The sequence below is a fragment of the Lissotriton helveticus genome, chromosome 3_1, assembly GCF_964261635.1.
Source record: "Lissotriton helveticus chromosome 3_1, aLisHel1.1, whole genome shotgun sequence".
Taxonomy (NCBI): Eukaryota; Metazoa; Chordata; class Amphibia; order Caudata; family Salamandridae; genus Lissotriton; species Lissotriton helveticus.
The window spans coordinates 416,851,777-416,875,582 of record NC_136061.1 but is presented as its reverse complement, the minus strand read 5'-3'; the positions used below and the strand labels follow the sequence as shown (position 1 = coordinate 416,875,582).

Genomic DNA, 23,806 nt, shown 5'->3' with positions numbered 1-23,806 from the left:
AAAACGAATTCAATCACTTTATTTTAAATTCCCTTTAATCATTTCTCATATTTCAAGACTTTTTTGATTTTTTTAACATAAGTTTTACTATTAGTACATTCATGCACCACCTTTTTTTTTTTAAAACCTTTATTTTCGTTTTATACAAACAGTAAAACCAACAGAGGCAGAGATTGTCAGGAAAAAGTTTACAGTTGGTTGAGATGCAGGACAGAGTTCAAGATTATGAAAATAGTACATGTACACTATCCACTTTACCAGTCATCCAACCGCACTGAGCTTATCATAAGAACATCAAAACATCAACAGGCATCCTCCTCAGCTGAAAATCCACTAGTATCTGAGCCATGCTGCTCACTCAAGTACACCTCGGGGTTTACAAACATGTGACATAACTCCTTCAAAGTCCTGAGATCGTCTTCTAGCTTCTCATCAACCCTACTAGCTTTCATATGAACCTCCTCAGCCAGGGACCACTCACGCATATCCTTCTCCAGTCATCCAGAGAGAGGGGGAGGGTGGGGGAGGGGGGGAGGGAACGCTTCCCCAGCCAGGTTACGGCCACCCTGCGCTTACCTAGGACCAGGAGGAATTGTAATAATTTGTACTCCAATTTACGTTTCTTGGGCTTTGTAACATGTCAGAGTAGACAATGTAGCTGGGTTGTCTGTACCCTAAAGACCCATACCCCTTCTCACCATCTCCACCACCCGGGTCCAGAAAAAGTTTACATCGGGGCAGCCCCAGGGCAGGTGCAGAAAGCCTGCCCCCGTAGCACCGCACCGTAGCATCCAAGCGCGCAGGGTTGATGCGGCTCAGACCCATTGGGGTCCTATATGTTCGATGTAAGCAGCTGAAATTTATCAACTTGAAATGCACACTGCAGGACACTCTGCGTGTGTTTATTGCTTTCCACTTTGGTTCAGTCAGGGGATCGGTCTAGTCCCTGTCCGATGACGAGTGGGCCCTAGGAGAAGGGCCCGCCATGTCTGATCTCATAGTACTATACAGGACGTAACTAAGCCGACAAACAGAGCCACATTTCAGCATTATATCCAGTGTTTGAGTTGTTGGCGGGACATTTGGATAGGTGAGCCACGTCGCCCTAGCCAGGTCTGAGAGTCCGGCATATGGAAGGAACTGGCCCCATACCCTGGCCAAAACAGTCACAAGCCTGCTCGTAGGAGATGAGTCTCGTTTGGGAACAAGTCCGACAATACCAGACAACCCCCTTCCCTTCATGCTTGAAATGACATCCCATCCATCCTTTTCTGCACTGGTGTAAGGATCCATATGGGGAGTTCCCTGTGGAATGGTGTGTGTTTTAATATGTGTTCTACGAACGATTGCCATATTTTTGCGGTCTGTTTGACCACATAAGGCATGTCACCAGCGACACCTTCACCCTCCATCAGAGCCGTCTGGAGTCTATCCGGCTGAACTCATCCTATCAGAAGTTTTTTTCCCCCAATTGCCTCTCTCTTTCAGCCACCGGGCCGCATGCTGCAACTGAGCTACATCCTGGGAGCTTAGAGTCCCCCCTCCTCTACCCGCTGTATCAATGTATACATGGCTACTCTGCTATGACGGCCCACTCAGAACATAGAGACCAAATTCCATTGCTTGAATATACGCATGGGAATGTTACACATCAAGTTCTGGAACGCATATAGGGACCGGAGTAGTACCACCATCTTAAAGACCGGCAGCCTGCTCATAAAGGAGAGCGGCAGGGAGTTCTAAAAAGCCACAGTTCTCTTGAGCGCTTCAACCACCATGGACACATTGAGGTGGAGGACTTGCAAGTTGTGTGTCACTTGCACCCTTACATATCCGAAGTGTCTCAGCCCAAGATTTGGAAGCCGCTCCAGCGGCAACACAGACAATTCAGCCAGAGGGAAGAGCAAAGACTTGTGCTTAATTAGCCATAAACCAGAGTACACTCCAAAGTATTCCAGGCGCTATAATAGCCTAGGCATCGCATCGCGAGGGAAGGAGATTAGAACAGCCCATCATTCGCGTATAGTGAGTTTACCTGCCAGCTCCCTCCAATATTTATGCCCCACCCATCAAGGTCTCTGTGTGCCCAAACTGCAAGTAGCTCAATGACCAGCGCGAAGAGCAGCAGTGATAGCAGGCAGCCTTGGCGCATTCCCCGCCCCAGTGTCTAGATCTTCAACAGGCACGGGCCCACCCATACCCAAGCGCTCGGGTCAGTATAGAGAAGTTGAACCCATCTGCAAAACCCCGGGCCGAACTCAGAGGACCGCAACACTTCCTGTAGTACCCCCAGTTGATGGTATCAAATGCTTTCTAAAGTACACTGCCACTAGGGCCAGTTCCTCTGTCAAGTCAAGACCATCATGAATGATGTCTGTTAAACACCTAATGTTCATGCCCGTTTTGCAGCCGGGCATGAACCCACATTGATCTTCATGTATCAAGAAAGGCATATATGGAGGCAGATGCCTAGCCAGTACTTTACAGAATATTTTATATCGTAATTGATCATGGTTAATGGGCAATATGATGCTGGGTCCAGATCGTTGCCTTCTTGTTTCAAGAGCATACTAATTTTGCCCTCCTGCATTGTTGGGGGTAAAACTTCCTGCTCAAAGGCCTCCTCATATACCTGTAACAGAGGCTGGGCCAGCTTTTTCGATATTTGATAAAAAACTGGTGGAAATCAGTCATCCCCGGCACTTTGGTCCTGGGAAGCTCCCACAGCACCTCTATAATCTCATCTAGCGTCAACCATGCGTCCAATTCTTTAATCCCCTACGGCGGGAGGCAAGTTCGCACCAGTACCTGCAGGGAAAGGACAGAGCGGTCCGCATAAACAGTAGAATCCGCCGGGCACATCTGCTGTTGGTGCTGTTTAAACTCTTCCAATATGCCTACCCTGGTGTAAACCATGTCCCCAGTGGAGCTACGCAGACAGGTCAGCAGAGGCAGAACCTGCTCCCACAGTAGTATCCAGGCCAGTAGACGGCCAGATTTATCCCCTTCGGCGTGAAGCCGCTAGTGATAACGGTGAGCGTATATTTGGCCAGTCTGTCCCAGGTGTCACAAATTAATTCTCGAATCTCGCACTCACAACCGTCGGCAGTGGGAAATGCGAAGTTACCCATCTGTCTTCCCCTTCTCTTAATTCCCATTGCAGTAAATGCAGGCAGCAGCATCAGGAAAATCACCCTCCACCCACAGCTCTCTATCCTGGGCAGCTCTAAACCCCCTATAAACAGTGTTTCTCCTGGGCTTCACTGTGTGTAGTGCAGAGCTCCCGATGTTCACCAGGAGAGTGCAGCGGGAGACCACCAACAGGACCAGCACCGGGCGGAGAGGACGCGACCCATCAGGATAACATGCATAGTACCAGACCCCTTCCCCGTACCGGAAGGAGCACCGCTGTGTCCACAGTCCTAACCCCAGGGGAGGGGAGGGGATAGTGAGTCTCCCGACCAGAAGCGGCAGAGGAGACGTGCAAGGAGGCCGGAACCTTCCATCAGCCGCAAATAGGCCCCAGACAGACCCGGGCAGTCTCTTGCCATGGCACCAGTCACCGCCGCCTCAGCCAATGCCATCGCTCGCCGCAGGCCCATCCAGGAGAAGGCCCAGGTATAAATAACACCTTAGGCTGAGGTTCCACTCATCTCCTCAGCAGGACGGCCAAGGCTCCCTCCAGCCGCATCAGTCACTGCAGTCTCAGAGGCTGCGCCCCAGATCGAATGTCAGGCACACGGATGACTAAGTCCCTCATCGCCGCAGCAGCAGGCATCCGCCCCGAGATGTGGCCTGCGGCGCTACCTCCTCCTGCACAGCAAGGGAGGCGAGGGGCACCAGTCACAGGTTCCCCAGCGTGTGGTATGGGCTCCGGTTGGCGAGAGCGCCCATCCTGCAACGGGGAGTAATGAGGCAGGATTTCCCCGGGCAGGCTGGCAGGGAGCTCAGAGGCTCACGTCCTGTCAGCCATGTTGCTTGGCCACGCCTCTCATGCACCACCTTAAATCCCTCGCTACCGACATGGATATAAAACATTTATGCAGCAAGGATTTAAACATATGCAACAGTATAGTGAGAGCCCCGAGGAAACGTGTTCCTTTACTGTGTCTCATTACAAACTACAATATCCCCTCAACGCTTCACTGACCACATGTCTTGGCAAGGTCTGTGACTGAGGGGGCAAAAGAAAATATTAAATGCCTGTTTTTTTTTAGCTGAGCTGCTATCTTATTGGCAAAAGTCGTCATAGGTTATGTAACAGGACAACATGGAGCATCAAACGTCTTTACTGTGGTTACAGAAAGCAAACACACTTCAGCCACAGAAAAACAGATTTGGGTTGGTACCAGTGAAACTAGAAGAACAGTAATGATTTAGTTAGTAGTTTCTCTTCTTCGGCAAATCCTACATTCTGTTCTCCAGACGTTTTAATACCAGCTGGGAGTAACTAACTAAATCAATTACACTACCAACTTATCCATACTCCGCAAACTCCAGACACTACAAAACACTGCAGCCAGAATCGTCCTCAGCAACCCCCAGCACGAACAGATCAGCCAACACCTGCGGAGACTCCACTGGCTCCCCGTGGAGAAGAGTCATCTTCAAGATCCTCACCCATGCCTACAAATGCATAAACAACAGACCCAAATACCTCAAAGACAGAATAAACTTCCACGTACCCAAAAGAAACCTCCGATCTTCCAACCTCGCACTGGCCGAAATCCCACGCATCCACAGAGCCAGAGCAGGCTGAAGATCGTTCTTTCACATTGCAGCCAAGACCTGGAATGAGCTACCGGCAGACATCAGATGCACCCCCCTCCCTCAACACCTTCAGGAAGACTCGCAAGACCTGGCTCTTCGGCTGAACGGATCTTCACCCCCCCTCTAACGACCCCAGCTCAGTGCCTTGAGACCCTCACAGGTGAGTAGCGCGCTTACAATTCCCTGATTGATTGAGAACAGAAGAAAATAAGTTACTTAACGGTAACTGCAGTTATCCAGAATAGGTGCACATGCCTGAATCATTCCCTGTGGTTGAAGTGGGAGTCCCACAGTACCATAGTAAAGCAGTATGTATAAGTATTATAGGGCATAAGGACAATAGGCCATCAATTTAATAGCCTATGTCCTTTTTAGGTCTCGCACCTGGCGATTACAGCACGAAAGCGCTGTCTCGCCTGCGAGGCCTATAGTCACCGGCTCGGCTTCCCAGGAGACAGGAGATGGGCACGCGCAGTAGGCTGGAATCGGACCAGGTTGCGCGCTTGAACACGCGCTCGCTGTGCCCATCTCATGTCTCCTGGTAAGCGGAGCCGGTGAGCCTTGCAAGCCTCATGCACTTCTTGCACTCGCATGCAGTAACGGCCAACACACAAAGCCTCTTCCCCCCCCCACCCGCTTTCGCTTCGCGTTATACACAGGCACACACACACAAGCGCACACACACAGAGACACACACGCACACACACGAGCGCACACATACAGAGACACACACCACATACCACACCACCCCTCCCCCCCCCACTGCCCACGCAAAAGACAAAATTGCATATTAAGAAGCAGGGATGGTTTGATATAAATTGTTCTAAAGCTCACAGGGTCCTGAAAGGCGTTTTACATAAACCGGCTAAAACCCAGTCTGAAATTAAGAAGGCCAGAAAAGCATATAGAAGTGCCCTTAAGCATCCATACTTCGAGATAACACATGCTTCTGGAAAGCAGTGAATGCACCTTTTTTTAGCCCCGAGAGATCTACTAACAATTGAGATTACTATCGGTGAGGACCAATGGGTGGATCATTTCTCAAATATGTACAATGATAACGCCCAAGTGACACTGCCTGCTATGCCCAGACAAGACACAGAGTCAGATTTAACCTCCTTTTATCCAATGGATGTTGACATTACTGTGGATGAAGTTATCCACGCTATAAAGGCAAGTGCGATGGTAAAGTTCCAGGCCCACAGGTGTGCCTGTGGACCTTTATAAATCTAATCCTTCACTCATTATTAATATCGGTCTTGAAAGCTTGCTGCAACCATGGCTTCATCCCGTCCTGGTCAGACTCAATACTGGTCCCTATTTTTAAAAAGGGTGACCGTAACAATCACACATGTTACCGGCCAATATCACTATTAGATTCTCTTGTGAAAGCGGCTGGCGGTGGAGGTGGGGGTAATCACAGAATTGCAATATGGTTTCAACAGGGCCTCTGTACCATCGAACAAGGGCTAAACTTGAACATTATCTGGGGTAAATATACACGAGCCAAAAGTGGGAACCTCTTTTTGGCATTCGTAGATCTTAGTTTTGCGTTCGATTGTGTCAGACATCATCAACTCTGGAGCACACTAGACGACCTGGGCGTGGATGTGCAACTTAATTTTTTTAAGGCAGCTCTTTCTAGACGCACATGCCAGGGTTGGCTATGGTGGCCTAGGAGAGTGCACTGCTAAGTTCCCAGACAGAAAGGGAGTGAGACAAGGGTTAGCCCCCGTTCTTTTTACTTTGTACATTAATGGTTTAAGCCCTGTATTAACAAGCAAATGCCAGGACTTCCCATACATTGACAACCGCCCAATTCCAGCACTGTTGTATGCAGACAACGCTGTTCTTATGTACGCACACAACTTGGGCTGCAAAGAGCGGTCTCCAGTTTCTCAACCTTTATGTCTAATTTAGGCCTTCAAGTCAACACCAACCAAACATACATCATGAAATATGGGAATAGTAGTGTAAAGTGCTAAGACACATTTATCAACAACAGTAAGTTTTAATTTACCAACAGATTTTCGTAACTGGGGAGTCTTTTTTAACAAGAGGGGTCCTGGTCAACCCTCTTTTGAGGTATCTAAAAAAGCTACGGCAGCTGTAGTCAACTTTGATAGGAAACTGGGCAAAAGACCGATTGCAGAGCTATTGAAGATTTACAAAGCTAAGTGTGTCTCGACTACCATGTATGACGCTGGTATCTGGGGTTATGCTGACCCACAATCTTAGGGGAAACACACACACCTTGCAGGTCGTTAAATCTTTCCCTGAGACCTCCCTGAATGTTTTATTTTCCGACCCACAATCTCTACAATCAATTGAGAACCCTTTTTTGAGGTATCTACTAGCGGTTCCTAATAGCACTGCTACCTATATCTGCCATGCAGAACTCGGGGTGCCCTACATTTCAGATCAAATTAAGATTCAACAGATCCTACTATGGCAACAACTTTTTCCAATTTTAACCTGGATGTTCTAAATGATTGTTTTAAGCTTCAAAGGGTGCTCTATCTTCCCTGGATAAAATATGTTAAGAATTTCATGACAGATCTCGGGCATCCTGAATATTTTAACGATCGGGGCAGTATCACCATAATCTCAAGATAATCACTAAAGACTGATTGTTTCGAGCTTTTGGAAACAATCAGATGGTCCACCGAGATAGTAAAACCTACAGTTAGGGAAAATCAAAATGTTGCTCCTTCAATTTGGTATGCAACCGTACCTTGCACTTGTAAAAGGGTGGGGGGACGACAGGATACAGTTGACCCGTCTAATGCTTGGGAAATTTACACAGGTTAACATTTTTCCCAAACATGAGCGATTGGTCGAGAACCCTATGCACATGCGACGATACATTTACGCAATCCACAACGCACATGTTACAATTTTGTAAATTTTACACTACATTAAGAACAAGATGGTTAGTACCTATATTAAGGGTGCTAGGACTGGGAAATTGTCGCCCAGCCTTTTTTATATTACAACTTTTAGAACATGACATGTTTACCAGCTCCTTAACTAAATACGTGAAAAGCGCGATCAGATGTAGGAAAACTATGCGAATAATGATGAATGCAATTGAGATGAGGGTTGAGGCTATAGAAGACCGCACCAGACAATGAAAAGTGTCTTACGGTATCATATAGTACAAGAACCAAGGAACACTCACCTCTATGCTCCTTAACTAGGAACAAGTCCTATGACAACTTTAAACACAAAAGGGTTCAGCACTATTCAGCAAAATGTAATAACCACAATCAGTATTCAGAGAATGGGGAGCACAACAGAATATGTCCAGATCCAAGGTGTAGAATTCTTAAAAGGATTGCTCTTTATTGTTTTTTTCATAAAAACAGAAGACCATAGTTGACGCTTTTCATCTCACAAGGGGACTTCTTCAGGGCTTCACTGGAGTAAACAGTGTGTATTTACAAGGACGTTGTAGACTTCAAGATGATATCAAAGAATCCAAGTTTCCGTAGTATTTTATATCTAAGACATTATCAACTGTGGCTTGGTGGCCCATAGCATGTGTGCTCCTCAGTTTCAAATTCGAAGAGTCGGCTATGGTCTTCTGTTTTTATGAAAAACACAATAAAAAGAAATCCTTTTAAGAAATCTACACCTGGGATCTGGACATCTTGTGTGCTCACCATTCTCTGAATACTGATTGTGGTTATTACATTTTTCTGAAAAGTGCTGACCCCTTTTGTGTTTATATGTGAATAATGATGATTCTTTTAAACAAATTTAACATCAAGTTAATATGATTGGTTTTAGATCATGTGCGACAATGCACTTGTATGATTGCATTTTACTATGTGCTTTTATGATTTAATCTGTTAAATCGAATTAAGCTTATTTTGATTTGATCATTTGATCTAAATATCTTTAACTTATGAAATTTGAAAGCAACAATCTAAACTGTAAAAAGTAAATAAAAGGAAAAAAGCCAAGCACTTGTTGGTGAAAATTCTAATCAGTTCAGGGTACAATCGCTGAATATAACGTACTGCCATAGTAACACCTCATTTCCCAGTGAGATGCCGCAAAATCCTTACCTGGCATTGGTTAATGGCTGCGTGGTTACCATGGAAAGGGGACTGCCTGTCTTTATCTCGGTGATGTCTACTGCTATGTTTACTTCTCTGTAGCTGTTGACGCAATTTTGCAATCTAAAAGAAAGAGAAACCAAATTAAAAAGTATTCATTTGTTTCATGATGTTGAAACACCTACTTTGGAGTCATAACCAAGACCTAATCATCGCTTACAAGATTTTTGTAACTCACCAGTTTACTGATTTAGATGTGATCTGATATATTTTGAAATTAAATTTCACTAATCCGTTACTTCAGCCAATAATTTTTTTTTGTAAAGAAAAGGTTACTCCCCATAATAATTTTACTTTCAGACCTATTGCAACTTGATGGTAACCTTCCGAATAATTGGGTGTGAAACAAGAATCAGCTTGTAAAGCTGTCCATTCTGTTTTTCAGCACATTGCCACCAAACAGACAAGCATGGCATGCCTAAAACCATTCCCACAGATATATCTGCCCTTGCCAGATCCATTGTCACCTCTGACTGACAATTTCTCTACTGGGATCTACATCAAAAGAATCACAGACGGAGAAGACTTTTAAGGACGTAATGGATAGAGCAACTACCCAATTTAACATAGCCATGGAGACCCCTCAAACAACAGTGTTTTCACTGATAAAGACTCTGCAGCCATAACCCTAGCAAACACTCAATTAGTTCAAGGATTCAAGAAAACAAAACATTTTTAGCTCTAGCAATTACTAACAAACAAGTTACTTACCTTCGGTAACAATATATCAGTAAAAGACATATATTAGTTATGGATACCTCACCTTAGAATTACCCCCAGGAATCAGAAAAGGATCTGGAGAATTTTTTCCGCAGCATCACCCCTGTGCATTGGTAGGTGGCATCGGTCAACTCTGCGTCAGTCATTGGCGTGGTGATCGCCGGAATGACGTTGTGGTATCTACTTAGACACCGCCCCTGCACGCTGACATCAGCTCTTTACACGACATTCCACACCAGAAGCGCAGAGCCATGCCAGACATTGACCACTGATGCACAAGAACTAGGGCCTGAAAGGAAGTCCCTTACCATGTAAGTCAATTCATAGAACGGGGAGAATGGGTGGGGCGGTGAGGATTCCATAACTAATATATGTCTCTTACAGATATATCGTTAGCGAAGGTAAGTAACTTGTTCATCTGAAAGAGACTATTAGTTATGGATTACTCACCTTAGAATAGATACCACAGCAATAGCAACCCCTGAGGTGGGTCTGCGAACTAAGTTCACACCAGAAAGTCCTGGAGAACTGAACGGCCAAAGAAGCTGTCCCTCTGGCCCTCTGGATTTGGCTGTCCAGACAGTAGTGTTTAGTAAACGTGTACAATGAAGCCCACATGGCTGCTTGGCAAATGTCATGAAGAGGGACTCCATGTCTCAAAGCAGTAGTGGCTGCTGTCCCCTTGGTTGAATGGGCACGCAGCCCTACAGGAGGCTCCTTCTTTGCCAAGGAAGAAATGAGTTACTTACCTGTAACTGCAGTTATCCAGTATTGGTGTCTTTCATAGATTCACATGCCTGAATCATTCCCCGTCGTCGAGACGGGAGTCTCCGGTACATAGAAAAGTAATGACCTATAGACATACATAGAGAAAAATAGGCCTAAGGGCCTCGCCTTAGTAGCCTATCTATGTCCTTTTGTAAAAAGGACCAAACTCCAGAAGGTAGCCAATCAGCTACCACCTCCCTCTAGAACCTTCCTGTCAGGAGCCTCAGTCTCTAAGATTTTCGTACGCACCAAAGCTAGGTAGGCGTAATATTTGTTAGAGAAAGAAGTGAGTCCTTCCAGGGGAGGCGGGAGGGTTCCATGTGAATCTATGAAAGACACCAATACTGGATAACTGCAGTTACAGGTAAGTAACGCATTTCTTATCCAGTATTATGGGTGTCTTTCATAGATTCACATGCCTGAATCAGAGTAGCAAGCAATACATTATGCACATTTCTGATGGAACTGCAGTCTGTAGATAATACATATCATGCGACTAAGAACCATCAACAAGTAACATGAAATAAGTAAATAAATGTGCATACCAGCGAAGGATGGCGGGAAGGAGGAAGGCTCACCTCACTGGAATAGATGGCGAAGAATAGCCTGGCCCACTGCTGCATCCTGCATCAGTTCCGTATCCAGGCAGTAGTGCCTGGTGAAGGTATGCGGCGACTTCCAGGTCGCTGCCCTGCAAATGTCCAGTATTGGCACCCCAGCGAACAGCGCTGCCGATGTGGACACAGCTCTTGTAGAGTGAGCTCTTACTTTGGAGTGCAATGGCCGTCCGGCTTTGTCGTGGCAAAAGGCAATTGCCGAAGATATCCATCGTGAAATACTTTGTTTTGAAAGCGGCATGCCTTTCCTCGGTCTACTGAAAGCGATGAAAAGCTGATTCGATTTCCTGAAATGTTTTGTCTTGTCAAGGTAAAATTTGAGACACCTCTTCAGGTCCAAAGAGTGCAGTGTTTTTTCAGCTGCAGTGCTGGGATTTGGGAAGAATGATCGGAGGACTAGAGGTTCATTTAAGTGGAAGTCCGACGGGACCTTAGGAATAAATCGAGGATTAGTTCTTAAAACCACTCTGTCTTCCTTGAACTGCATGAAGGGATTTTGTATGGAAAGAGCCTGTAGTTCGCTGACCCTTCTTGCTGAGGTCAGAGCTAAGAGGAGGGCTGTTTTCCAGGAGATGTATTTGACATCTGCCCTGTGGATGGGCTCAAAAGGGTGTTTCATCAATTGGTTGAGGACCACATTGAGATGCAATGTTGGCGGAACTCTCCGTGGCCGAGGAAAGGATCTGTAGAGCCCCTTAAGGAATTGTTTTATTAACCGGTGTGACCAGAGAGAGGGCCCTTTTGAAGTTCTTATAAAGCGGGAAATTGCTGCCAAATGAACTCTGATAGAGGCATGCGCAAGACCAGACTGTGCCAGGTGTAGCAGATATGGTAGTAACTGCTCTGGAGTAGCCTGAAAGGGATGTAGACCTTTGTCCTTACACCAAGTGCAAAAGTTTTTCCACTTTAAGGAATAGGTTTTATTTGTGCTCTCTGCTCTTGCTTTCGCGAGGACGTCTTTGCACTCATGCGGAATGTCTAGCTGGCAGAACTCTCGGTACTCAGGAGCCAAGCCGATAATCTGAGTGATGTCAGATTGGGGTGCTGTACTTGGCCGTTGGACATAGTGAGCAGGGATGGATGTTGACCCAGACGGATTGGCGGGCGGACTGAGAGGCGATGGAGGTCCGTGAACCAATGCTGTCTCGGCCAGAACGGGGCAATCAGAATCAGGGTGCAGTGCTCCGTTTTCATTTTCCTAAGGACTCTTGGTATCAGGGGAAATGGCGGAAATGCGTACGCAAACACGTTGCGCCAGGCGATGGAAAATGCATTTCCGAGGGACCGCAACTGGGGATGCCAACTTGCGAAGTTGCGGCATTTGGCGTCCTCCCTGGTGGCAAAGAGGTCGATCTGCGGTCTCTCCCATTCCGAAAAGATGTGATTCAGCACCTTTTGTTCGAGCTCCCATTCGTGAGAGAGCGATCTCCGTCTGCTTAGAGCATCTGCTATGACGTTGTCCTTGCCTGGGACATACTCCGCCGTCAGCGTGATTCCTTGGAGCACAAGCCAGTTCCAAATTTTCTGTGATTCGCGAGATAGTGTGAGCGAACGTGTTCCTCCCTGCTTGTTCAAGTAGTGCATTGTCGTGGTGTTGTCGGTTCTGACAAGCACTGGGTGCGCGGTAGGAAAGCCTGCAGAGATAGAAAAACTGCCCTCAGCTCTAGGAGGTTGATATGGAGCTGCTTTTCCTGGTCCATCCACTTGCCGCTGATCTGCAACTCTTGAAGGACCGCTCCCCATCCCTCTAGGGAGGCATCTGTAGTTATCACGTGTGGAGCTGCAGGCAGCAAGAATGGTAGCCCTTGGGAGAGGTTCTTGGGCGACCTCCACCAAAGCAAGGCCTTGGTCATTTGCTTAGTTATCACAATGCGATCTTCGAAAGAGCCTGTGCTTTGAGTCCATTGCCTGTTCAAGGCCTCCTGCAGAGGGCGCATTCTGAGCCGACCGTGTGGAATAAGCAGGATACACGAGGACATCATCCCCAGGAGGGACTTGAAAGTACGGACCAGTAAGGTTTTCTTCGAGGCCACTGCGGTGGCCAGAGTGATGAGCTTGTGCTTCCTCTCCTGAGATGGGAATGCTTTTGAACATTCCGTATCCAATGTCGCCCCGAGAAAGGTAAGAACTCGGGAGGGCTGTAAGGTAGACTTCTCGTGATTGAGCGTCAGGCCCAGTTGCTGGAAAAGAGTGAGACAGGCGCTGGAGTACTTGGTTGCGCCTTTCATAGATGGGGCTTTCACCAGCCAGTTGTCCAGGTATGGGAAGACTTGGTGTCCCTGCTGTCGTAGGAAAGCTGCCACTGGGGAGAGGCACTTGGTGAATATCCGAGGTGCCGACTTGAGGCCGAATGGGAGGACACAGAATTGATAGTGCTGACCTGCCACTGCGAATCTGAGGAATTTCCTGTGGCCTTTGTGAATAGGGATGTGGTAATATGCGTCTTGCAGGTCTAAAGACGTAAAAAAGTCTCCTTCCTCTTGTGACCCCAAGATCTCCTGGATCGTCACCATACGGAACGATTGACTTTTCAAGAATGCGTTGAGTGCCCTGAGGTCTAGAATGGGCCTCCATTTCTTCCCTTTCTTTTGTATTAGAAAGAAGCGGGAATGAAATCCCTTTCCTCTGTGAGCTGATGGAACTCGCTCTATCGCTCCTTTTTTTAACATTGAAGAGACCTCTTGAAGGAGTAACCGTAAATGTCTGTGTTGAAGCTTGCGAGGAGGAGTTGTCGGGGGAATTGAATTGAATTCCAACGAATGTCCGAATTGGATCAATTAGAGCACCCACCGATCCGTTGTAATTGATCTCCAATTGTCGAGGGCGTGTGTCAGTTTTCCTCCAAGTTTGAAAAAACGAGATTGTGGACGGACTGGCTACTGGAAACGGTCATTGGCGTCCGCCAGTGGGTTTCCTCTGGCTTTTTCCCCTGTAGTTGGAACTTCCATACGAGGTCTGGCGACCTTGTTGCTGCTGACGCTGTTGGTATTGCGAACGGCCTTGGTTATAGGAGTAAGAGGATTTGCTCTGGTAAGAACCTCTGTAAGAGGACTGACCTCTACCCCTGCTCCCTCGAAAGGACTGGTTCTTAAACTGTAATGTGCCAAGCGCTCGTGCCATGTCTGTATCTTTTTTGATCGTTTGAAGGGCCTCATCGATTTTCTCCCCAAAAAGGTGCTGGCCGTCATAGGACATGTCCAGTACTTTAGTTTGGACCTCTAGACGAAAGGATGTAGCTTTAAGCCACCCCTGCCTTCTCAAGACCGCGGCCCCTGCTAGCTGTCTGAAGCCGGTCATTGCAACATCTATAGCACAATCGATAAGTTCCGATGCCGATGTTTGGCCCTCCTTAAGGAGTGATTGAACTTCCTCTTTCAGATTATCTGGTAATTCTGCCAGATACGGGGCAATATCCTCCCACAATTGCCTATTGTAGCGGCCTAGTAGCGCGATGGAATTTGCCACTTTCACAGTCATGGCCGACGTGGTGGAAAAGCGTTTGCCAATACTGTCTAGCTTCCTGCCCTCCTTGTCCGGTGGAGCTGACAATGGAGATGACGGATTCCTAGAGTTCTTTTGTGCCGCCTGGGTAACCACCGAATCTGGCTTGGGATGCCCAGTAAGGCAGGCTGGTGCGGTTGTTGGTGCCTTATACTTCTTGTCCAGCCGTGGTACTACTGCAGAGACCGAGGCTGGTGTCTGCATCAGCTGTTTTCCCTGTTCCCATATGTGATCAATGATAGGAATTGATCTGGTTGTTTTCCTAACCGGGTCTTTAAAATCATATAGGAAACAGTCAGTTTCATGGGATTCCATTGTCATGTGGAATCTTGTGGCCGCTCTCTCCACTAAGTTGTGAAATCCGCCAATGTACACTGGCGGCGAGTCCGAGGTAGTGGGTTCAGGTGTGGCCGGAGAAGGAGCGTTGTAGTCCTCATCGTCCCTATGGTCGGACAGGTCGTCCCGTACCTCTCCATCCTCTGGTTCTTCGACTTCCTCGTCAGAAGACGGGATATTTTGCACTGGTTCCCTTTCCTGACGCATCACCAAAGGTGACGGTCTAGGTCGTGAGGATGGTGTCGGTCCAGATGTAGCTGGATTTGTCTCCATTGATGGAGCAGTGGTCGGTTCGGGAAATCGCTGCTTGTAGTCTTGGATCAAGAACTGTAAGTCTGAGACTATCGACACCGGAAGGAATACCATAGGTGTGACCTGCGTCTGGACATGTGAATGTTCAGCCTCTTCTGTAAAAACCACGTCGTCGCCATCCTCATCAGTGCTTTGGCACTTTACTATGAGATCTGAAGGACTGGTGGCCTGTCCGTACTGGTCTTAGTCTGAGTCCTCGTCCTGCAGTAGACAAGATGGGGGTAACTTTTGCACCCTACTTGGGGACGTCAAGTCCGGTGTTATTGGCTTTTTCGTTGTCTTTGCTGTTGGTGGAATCGTAGACGGCTGACTGGAAGCTGTCAACGGAGAAATCAAGTTTGATTGTTTCCACAGCGTCGCCGATGGCGTCGTCGACGGTGTCGTCGTCGACTGAATTTCAATCGTCGTCGATGGTGATTTCGTCGACGGTACCCTCGTCGACGGGACCTTCGTCGACGGCACCGCCGTTGATGGTGCGCTCGTCGATGGTGTCTTCGTCGTCGACGATGATGTCGACGATGTCTTCGTCGACGGCACGCTGGTCGACGAGGGTGTCTTCGTTGACGGTGCAGGCGTCGACGGTTTTGGTTGCGTCGTCGACGCTGATGTCGTCGTCGACGGAATCTTAATCGTCGTCGAGGGCTTTTTAAGGATGATAATCGACGACACAGGCTTACCCGCCGTCGACGATGGAGTAGTCGATGAAGATGCTGACGACGCCATCGTCGTCAACACCGTCGTCATCGATGTAGAAACATAGACTGGAGACACAGTCTTCTTCAGCGCTGAGGAAAGCGTCGTCGACAACGGCGCAGGCTTCCTGAAGGCAGGAACCTCCTTGTCAGACGTTGTAGATTTTGCCTCAGAAGACTTTTTGGCAGTCTTTTTAGGAGGAACGTCTGTAGGGCTAGGGGAAGCAACCCTTGGCCTCTTCAAGGATAGTTTAGAAGAAACTGAAGCCATCTCACCGTCCTCTGAAGACTCCAGGTTGTCTCTGGTTTTCAGCCTGTTCAACCAGAGGAGCAGTCGTCCTTCTCTGTCTTTTAGTGTTTTTGAGGAAAATGTTCTACAAATTCTACATTCTTTAGGAGAATGGTCAGGATAAAGACAGTATAAGCAGGTTTCATGCTTATCATCGACTTGGAGCCTCTTCTTACCACAAGAAGAGCAAGCTCTGAAGAGACCCTTCTTCTGTTGATCAGCCATGGTTGATTTAAAAAGGAAATATCCAATTTCTATGAAGAAAAGAGATTAACCTGAGGAGAACTCAGGTGGAGACTCCCTAGCACAACGTGCGGTAGAAAATCTGAGAGACTGAGGCTCCTGACAGGAAGGTTCTAGAGGGAGGTGGTAGCTGATTGGCTACCTTCTGGAGTTTGGTCCTTTTTACAAAAGGACATAGATAGGCTACTAAGGCGAGGCCCTTAGGCCTATTTTTCTCTATGTATGTCTATAGGACATTACTTTTCTATGTACCGGAGACTCCCGTCTCGACGACGGGGAATGATTCAGGCATGTGAATCTATGAAAGACACCCATAATACTGGATAATAACATATTTTGATACAAAGAACGACCCATCGGGAGATGGGCCGCTTTTGCACGTCCGACCTTTCTTGGCGCCCACATAGCCAACAAAGAGCTGGCCATCCACCCGGAACTGCTTTGTGCGATCCAGATAAAACGAAAGATCACGTTTTGGATCCAGACCGTGGAGCCTCTCCTACTCTTTAGAATGATGTGGGCGGGAAGAAGGTGGGCAAAGCGATGGTCTGTCCTGTGTGGAAAGAGGTAACCACTTTTGGAAGGAAAGTAGTCTAGTGCGAAGGACAACTTTGTCCGGATGAACAGCCAGGAAAGGAGGTTTTGAAGGAAGAGCCTGAATCTCATTCACCCTGCGGGCAGAGGTGATGGTAGCCAAAAAGGCAGTTGGAAGTGTCAAAAGTCTGAGAGGACAGTTATGTAGCAGCTCCAAAGAAGCGCACACAAGGTAGGTGAAAACGAGGTTCAAGTTCCACTGGGGTATTACGAAAGGAATGGGACGAAACAAGTGAGTAATGCCCTTAAGGAAGAAATTTACAATAGGGGACTTGAAAAGAGAAGGCTGATCAGGAAGCTGAAGAAAGGATGAAATGGCAGAAAGATAACCTTTTAGAGTGCCCAGAGCAGAGCCCTGCTGGGCCAAAGAAAGAATGAAGAGGAGAACCACTGAAAGGGGGGCAGAAAGGCGATCCACAGCTTTTGCTGCGCACCATGCCACAAATGTGTTCCATCTATAGGCATATACTGTTTTGGTGGAGGGGCGCCTGGCTGCCAAGATAGTTTTACAGACTTTGGGAGGAAGGTCGAAAGCTGTCAACTGTTGCCGCTCAATCTCCAAGCAAGGAGGTGGAGGCTGGACAGGTTTGGGTGCAGAACTGTCCCCTGTTGCTGTGACAGAAAATCCTCCAGAAGAGGCAGTCTGGTTGGAGGAATGATGGCAATGTGCAGAAGCTAGGGATACCAGACTCTTGCCTTGGGCCCGGACACACTTGATTTTTTTCAGCACTCTGGGCAGAAGTGGTATAGGCGGAAAGGCATATAAAAGAACGCAATTCCAATTGCAACGAAAAACGTCGCAGAGCGAGTACCGCCTTGGAAATTCCAACGTGCAGTACTGCGTACATTGCACGCTCTCTTCGGTGGTGAACATATCTAACCAAAGCTCTCCCCACTGCTGAAAGAGACCTTGCACCACCTCCGAGTGAAGACGCCATTCGTGATCAATCAGGCATCGGCGGCTTAGTTCGTCCGCTCTGGCGTTCAGGGAACTAGCCAGGTGTTGAACCACCAGGGACATGCCCTGATGTTCCAGCTACTTCCAGAGACGAAGTGCTTCCTGACATAGGGTCCACGACCCCACCACGCCCTGTTTGTTGCAGTACCACATGGCGGTGGTGTTGTCCGTGACCACCTGTACTACTCTCCCTTTGACAGAAGGAAGGAATGCCTTCAGTGCAAGACGGATCGCCTAGGCTCCAGAAAGATGATGTGGAGCCTGGACTCCGCCGGAGACCAGAGGCCTCTGATCTCCACCTCCCCCATATGAACGCCCCACCCCAGAAGTGATGCATCCTTCACCGCTGTAAACTCTAGTATGGGACGGGAGAGGGTCCTTACCTTGACCCAATCCTGGTTCGTAAGCCACCACTGCAATTGGTGTGCAGTGCCCTCCGAGCTCTGGACGCAATCGGAAAGATTTCGCTGATGCTGCGTCCACTAGAACGTCAGGCAGTCAATATCCCCATGCTATTTTGATATCTTTAAACAACTTTCTGGCAAGACAGACAGTATACGATCTTGCAAGGCCGGATAAAAAGCGTACTGGGAAGGGTATTGAATTTTTTGTGCGCCCTGATTACTGCCACACTACTGTAGAAAATCGCTGGCGATTGCGCCAGTTGATTGCCCCATTTCAATTGAAGGGTGCTCAAGTCTTTCTTCTCCAACCCTCTACTTTAAAATCTGTGTATAAAGGCCAGAATCGATTTTTCACATCTGAGGCCCCAGCAAAGGAGTATTTGAGTACACTAGCATGAGGGGATGTTATAAATTCTGTATATTTGTCTCTCTATATTTGGTTTGTTCCCTCATGCTCTATCCTTTCAGGATAACGGATAAGTCCAAACTCGAGAGTTGCTTACACACACATCAACGGGGCGATAGGCCCCTTTGCCTTAGTTTTGGGGGAAAGTCACATGGGGTGGGTGGGGGGGCGTGATGGGGTAGGTGGAGGGTTAGGGGGTTTACGGGGGGGGGTTCTGGGGAATAAAGGGGGAAAAGTTTGGTCAAAGCCTGAAAGTTTCAAGTCAATATATATTGCTTTTTTTCTAATTATTTATGTAATTATCGGTGCTACTGGCTAATGAATCACCGGACGTTATGGCTAGTAATAATTTTCGTGTGTGTTCATTTAATGTATGTGGCCTTAACAATGCTCTTAAGCGTAAACGAGTGCTGCATGAAATTCGCTTAATTCAACCGGATATTATTTGTCTCCAGGAGACGCATATCCCATGGGCGAATAGGAAGGTTTTGAGGGATTTTGGGTATACAGTATTGGCGGCCTCACAACAATCTACCATGAACCGGGGGGTGGCTATACTGGGGCGGCAGTCCATAGTTGTAACAGGAAAAACTAAAGTCGATTGTCTAGGAAGTTGGGCAGTCGCTGAGTGTATTATAGGGAATGTTACAGTTACGATATGCACGGTATATGGATCAAATATTGACGATGCGGCAGTGCTAGAGTTTTTGAATGTGGAGCTGGCTATCTGGGGTACACCGCTATTTCTACTTGGCGCTTTTAATATTCATGGTGAGCCTAAAACCTGGGACCTGAAATCTAGTGGCTACACAGGCAGGAAGCCGAAGGTATTCAGAGAATTACGACAATTATTGCTTCAACATTGATGGGTGGCCCCTGGCAAATCCGAGGGATCCAGGTTTTACTTTTTCTTCTTCATCTCATAAGAAATGTGTGCGGTTAGACTACATCTTCTTACCTAGCCATTTGGCGGATGGTTCTCGAATGTCTGTAATGCCACGTATTACTTCTGATCATGCTCCGATCGTAATAGACATGCCCTTGATTAAAATCCAGCGTGTGCAACGGTCTTTCACATTTAATAAGAAACTTCTTTCGGATGAGACATATGTGCGACATGTTTTAGATTGGGCTCAACAGTTTTTTTTATATTAATAGGGGCTCTTCCTCATATGCAATGGTATGGGACTGTTTTAAGGCAGGACTACGCGGTGAGACATGTAGCTATGGCTGGGCTCTACAACGCAAACAAAAAAACATAACTCAACAACTTCTACTTGATTTAATAAATGCAGAGCGTGAATTGACACGTGATATTAGTGTGCAGCAGGACAGTAGTGTCTCACAAGATAAAGTTGCAAGATGCAAGGCAAAGGTTAATGGGGCGTGGAGCCAAGATATAGCACGACAATATAAAATTAATCGTGCTGAGAGATATGAGTATGGTGAGACTGTGGGAAGATGTTTAGCCCAAAGAATGCGGGGGCGACAGACCGCACAGCGTATAACATCTATAGAAAATAGTCAAGGTGTTCTAGTTGAATCATCGGAGGGTATTCTCCAGGTATTTCATGACTATTACACTGACCTCTATACCTAAGAACATCTTTCTTTTGATTTAATTGGTCAGTTTGTTGATAAATTTGATCCATCTCAGTTACATTCTATACATAAAGATGAGTTAGAGGCATCAATTACAATGCAAGAGCTTGAGACTGCACTTAAAGAATTGGCTTTGGGGAAAGCTACTGGCCCCGATAAGCTTCCTTTAGAGATATACCATGTGTTATTTCCCATTATCAAAGCTGATATGCTGGCGACATTTATTGATGCCCAAGCTGGATACCCCCCTCCATCATGGGATGATGCAAGCATAATCGTATTTAAAAAAAAAGATAAGCCTTCGCATCTTCCTGGGTCTTACCGACCTATCTCACTTATTAATGTTGACGCAAAACTATATTCTAAAATCCTTGCAAGTTGTCCCGGCATTAGTTTCTGACCAACAACATGGTTTCCTTCCAGGCCGTAGTACGATTAATCATATACATCGTGTCATTGCAGTTCTGGATTATGCTGCTGCAACTCGTATGAATGTGGGTTTGGTGTTTTTAGACGCCGAAAATTGCATGGGCATTTTTATGGGCAATTTTGGAAACAATGGGTTTTGGGCCTCGATTTATATATGCTATACAGGTTATGTATAGACGTCCCCAGGCTAAGATCTGCTTATCAGGCCAGGAATCAGCGGCTGTTAATATTACTCGGGGCACACGACAGGGGTGTCCATGCTCGCCGCTGTTGTTTGCCATGTACATCGAACCACTCTTACAGATGTTGATGCGATCTCAACACATACGATCTATGGTATTACCTGGGGCACTATACGTGTACTAGCTTATGCTGATGACGTTGCTGTCATAACATCCGATCCAGAATCAGCACTACGTGAAATTGAAAATTTAACTAGCGAATTTGGTAAGGTGTCGGGGTATAAGCTTAATATTCAGAAAACACAGGTTATTTGCTCAACAGGACTTTGCCCTAATGACTGTCGGGTTACTCCGGAGGCTACATACCTTGGCATTAAAATTAGGCTATCGCTCCAAGAGTTAGTTATGGTGAATTGGACAGATATTTTACAATCTGTTAAAAGTCAGCTGGAGAAACTGGAATGCTTACATCTATCGCTGGTTGGGAGACGCAATGTTTTAAAAATGTCTATATTGCCTAAAGTGTTGTATTATTTTCGGTCGGTGCCTTTGGAGATACCTGTACTACAACAGAGGAAATTACAATCTATAGCTGATAGATTTTTATGGGGTTGGAAAGCTGCACGCAGGGCTTCCAAATATATGACACTTCCAATTCTTCGTGGTGGATGGGGGGTTCCGAATTTTGCACTATACTATTTGGCCTGTCTTATGCAGAATATTAAATACTTCGTGGTTGGGGGGACTCCACCTATATTTGAAACCCCTGATATTTTTTCTCTTTTACTTGCCCCACAATCACGACAAATGTTGCTTCGTTTTCTAGAACCTAGCTACTACAAAAGAACTAGATTTAAATTAGTATTGTCTGCTTTTAAAGGAGGGCGCTCAATTCGGAAGCTTATCTCATTAAGACGTATTCATTTTTATACTCCATGTAACGCTACAGAATTGTTTCCTCCAATATTTTGGGATCGTACGATGCGTACATGGGGGGAAAAAGGTATGGGATGTCTTGGCTCTATGGTTAAAGATGGTACAATTGCCTCATTTCAGGAGCTAAAAGATATATATATTGTTTCTCAGCACGATTTTTTTAAGTATCTACAAGTACGCGACTTTATTCTTAAACATCCAAATATTCTACCGCTATGCCCAAATGACTTTATTGAAATACTTAAAAAGCCATCACGAATAGGGACTTTGTATAACTATTTGTTGAATACACAGTAGGATGACATGAGGTCACAGGAGTCTAAATGGTGTATTAGATTAGATAATTCTATAGTACCATTTCAAGATTCAATTTATATGGCTGCCAAAATTATTTTGTCAGCCAATTTATACTCACAGCATTATAAAACTTTATTTAATCTTTATCATACACCTCTGAAAATGTTGAAATGGGGTAATGCTTATAATGGGAAATGCTATAGGTGTCAATCTGATCAGGCGGATATTGTGCACATTTTTTCCGATTGTTTAGTCTTAAAACATTTTTTTACATCTATTGAAAAATTCTTGACACATGTTACAAAGTGTGAAGTGGTTATCTCCAGAGAGCTGATTATCTTTGGTTTATCTAATGACACCGATCTCTTTCTAGGCTACCATGAAAATAGATATCTTTTATTTATGGCTATGGCCGTAGCTCGCTTATGTATTTCTTCAATGTGGTTGAAACCAGAAGCACCTGTATATGAAATGTGGCGAGCAAAGTTTTACAATGTTTTTTATTTAGAATATAACCTTTATCGTATTAAATCACTTAGAAAATGCAAAGGGGTTGTAAAATCTGGCAGACAATGATAGACCATTTAGGCCCGATGGAATGACATTTATTCGATTGTATATGATGGTATTGTTTCCGGTAATGTTTTATTACTGTTTTTCTTTTTCTTCTCTCTTTTTTTTGGTTTCGTATATATCTGCACCATAAGGCTGTGTATATATGATGTTTTGCTATGATTTAACGCTTTTGTATCTCTGACTTTGAACTGAACCAATAAAAAAGAAAAAAAGAAATAGTTAGAACTTCAGGTCCCACTGCAGAGCCCGCATATGCACCCTGGCATAGTCCACCTGCAGGAGGCAGCAGGCCATGAAGCCCAGTAGCCTCAGGGTGAGCTGTCCGAAACCAGGGATAGAGGCTGAAAGATCGGAATCGTAGCCCGAATAACTCACACTCGCTGCTCGGGAGGATAAGTTGTGTCCAGAACCGCTCCGATGAAAAGGAGCTTCTGAGAGGGAATCAGGTGTGACTTTGGCATATTGATGGTGAACCCCAGCGAATGTAGGAGAGCAGCCGTAGTCTGGAGGTTGGAGATGCCAGCCTGGGGCGAGCCCGCCTTCAACAGCCAGTCATCGAGATTGGGGAAGATTGGAACCTCTGATCTGCGCAGATGAGCTGCGACCACCACGATCACCTTCCTGAACACCCGAGGGGCGCTGGTAAGGCCAAAGGGGAGCACTGTCAACTGAAAGTGCTTATGGCCTACCATGAACAGTAGGTAATGAAAATGGGCCGTCAGGATAGGGATGTGAAAATTAGAGTCCTGCAAGTCCAATGCTACCATCCAGTCTTAAGGGTCAAGGTTAGACCGGACCTGAGCCAGTGTCAACATTTTGTACTTCTTTCGGAGAAAGCACTTGACGTTCCTAAGATCCAAGATAGGACGCCGGCCCTTGTCCTTCTTGGGCACCAGAAAGTAGTGGGAATAACAACCACGACCTACTTCCGGGGCAGGAACTCGCTCAATGACTCCCTTGGCCAAGAGAGCGGTAACGTCCTGTTGGAGTAGGGCCAAGTGATCCTCTAACATGCGATGAAATTGAGGTGGCATGGATGGAGGGGTAGTC

At 46.4% G+C, this 23,806-nt stretch overlaps 1 protein-coding gene across 1 annotated transcript in view; it reads right to left on the bottom strand.

The window, feature by feature from the left end:
- The window catches only part of FAM117B (family with sequence similarity 117 member B), a 270,715-nt gene that overhangs the window by 159,007 nt on the left and 87,902 nt on the right, over window positions 1–23,806 (bottom strand). The window contains exon 4 of the mRNA XM_078680238.1: window positions 8,844–8,957. Within this exon, the coding sequence (XP_078536364.1) occupies window positions 8,844–8,957 (114 nt within the window). The remainder of the gene's footprint in view (window positions 1–8,843; window positions 8,958–23,806) is intronic.